The sequence below is a fragment of the Penaeus japonicus genome, unplaced genomic scaffold (assembly GCF_977035675.1).
Source record: "Penaeus japonicus unplaced genomic scaffold, GWHDUDI00000001_assembly GWHDUDI00001302, whole genome shotgun sequence".
In the NCBI taxonomy this organism is placed as follows: Eukaryota; Metazoa; Arthropoda; class Malacostraca; order Decapoda; family Penaeidae; genus Penaeus; species Penaeus japonicus.
In genome coordinates, this window is record NW_028235704.1 from 422 (window position 1) to 2,500 (window position 2,079).

General features: G+C 32.8%; 1 protein-coding gene across 1 annotated transcript in view; it reads left to right on the forward strand.

The window, feature by feature from the left end:
* Positions 1–238: 238 nt before the first annotated feature.
* LOC147466398 (DNA-directed RNA polymerase III subunit RPC1-like) overlaps positions 239–2,079 on the forward strand; it is a 2,685-nt gene continuing 844 nt past the window's right edge. The window contains exons 1-2 of the mRNA XM_086535534.1: positions 239–1,013; positions 1,734–1,879. Of these exons, the coding sequence (XP_086391660.1) occupies positions 726–1,013; positions 1,734–1,879 (434 nt within the window). The 5' untranslated portion in view covers positions 239–725. The remainder of the gene's footprint in view (positions 1,014–1,733; positions 1,880–2,079) is intronic.

Below are 2,079 nucleotides of genomic sequence, written 5' to 3' on the forward strand. Positions count from 1 at the left end.
ATAATAGAGAGATAAATAGAGAGAGATAGAAGATAGATAGATAGGATAGATGAGAGAGATAGATGGAAAAAGATAGAGATAGAGAGAGAGAGAGATATTAATTAGAGAGAGAGATAGAGAGAGAGAGAGAGAGTCGTGAGCGATCTAGAGAGAGAGAGAGAGAGAGAGAGAGAGAGATAGAGAGAGAGAGAGAGAGAGATAAAGAGAGAGAGAGAGAGAGAGAGAGAGAGAGAGAGAGAGAGAGAGAGAGAGAGAGAGAGAGAGAGAGATAGAGAGATAAATAGATAGAGAGATAGAGTGAGTGAGTGAGTATGTGAGTATTGTGGTGTGTGTGTATTTCTGTAGGTGGTGCCTCCTCCCTTAGCTCTGTAAATTGGGCATTTTATAACACATCACTGTGTATCAGTTTTCATAGAACATTCTTTCCCTTATTTTTTTGATAATGTTATACCTTTTACTTAAATTCCCTGCAAGTTAACCTGCCATTATATTTACTACATCTTTGGTGCCATTTTTCCAACCACTTCTTAGATGTCCTATTCATCATTGATTTGCATTGTTTAAACCTTTTTTTTATACTCGGAATGGGTCATGTATTTTAGTCTCAGTAAGTTTTTATGAAATCAAAAGTACTTCAAATAATTGCATGATAAATATTTTATATAGATATTTTTATTTTTCATGATCAATGTTTTATATAAACGATATTTATGATTGCATGATAAATGTTTTATATAAATGATATATTTATATTCTTTCCCAAAGTTCCTCTTCAGAAAATACTCTGTTTCTTCTTCGTTGCAAAGAATTTCCATACAGTTAATGAGCCTCCGCTCTCCTCTCCCCAGGTGAAAGAGATGGACGTGTGTGTAGAATCCGACGCCACTCTCACCGTCCGTCCCTCGAAGACCAAGGTGTCGTCCTTGTACTGCCAGCTGCAGCGCCTCAAGCAGCACATCACCAAGGTCATCATCAAGGGCTTGCCATCTGTCAACAGGGCTGTCATCAACCAGGTCAGTGGAGTTCAATTCAGATAGTTATATATATATATATATATATATATATATATATATATATATATATATGTGTGTGTGTGTGTGTGTGTGTGTGTGTGTGTGTGTGTGTGTGTGTGATCTCTTGTTGTAGAGCATGGCTTATTTTTTATGTTTATTATTTGTGATTTTTTTTTTTTTTTTTTTTTTTGTATTTGAAAGATTTTTAATTTATTTTTTCATTCTTTGTTCTTTCTTTGTTTTTGTTATTTACTTATGCTTCTGTCATTCATCATTTTTTTATGTTTTTTAGATTTTTGTTTTTGTTTTTGTTTTGTTTTATTGATTTTTCTTTATTATTATTATTTTTGTAAAATCAATTTTCCAAGTGCAGATTTTATGTCTTATATTATGCATTTAATTTTGTTGAATTATAAGATAATTCCTGGTATCATGTTTTCTTAGTATCTGCTCGAACTTGATTCTCGTATGTTTTGATATGATGAATAAGCAAGATTAAAATCGTAATTAAAATTTCAATCATAAAACATATCCAAGTCAAAGGAATATTTAAAAAGAATAAAAAGGAAATTATTCATTTGTTGGCAGAGATAACCTCAATACTTCTTTTCATCAAGATATGATAAAATCATCATTTTTTGTACTTCCCACAATTCCTTTCCTAGAGGGATACACTGGACTGATAAAGTGCCTCTTGGATTTCCTTTTTAATGTAAACAGAACGACACAAGTGGGATTCCCCAGTATGAACTGCTTGTGGAAGGAGACAACTTGCAGGTCATTGCAATCTATGGTGTTGACGGCACGCGTTGCACCTCAAACAACACGTATGAAGTCTTCACCTCTTTAGGGATTGAGGCAGCAAGGTTGGTTGGGTGGATTCTGTTACAAGATGAAGATTTTTTTTTTTTTTCTGAGAATTTTTGCTTTATATTTTATATTAGCATTCCTCTCTCCACTATTGAGTTACTTTGCTACTTGTTCTTTGTGTTCGTTATATATAAACAAAATATATATATATTTGAAGTATGTCAATGTTAATCAGATATTTGTATTGAGTTCTTTT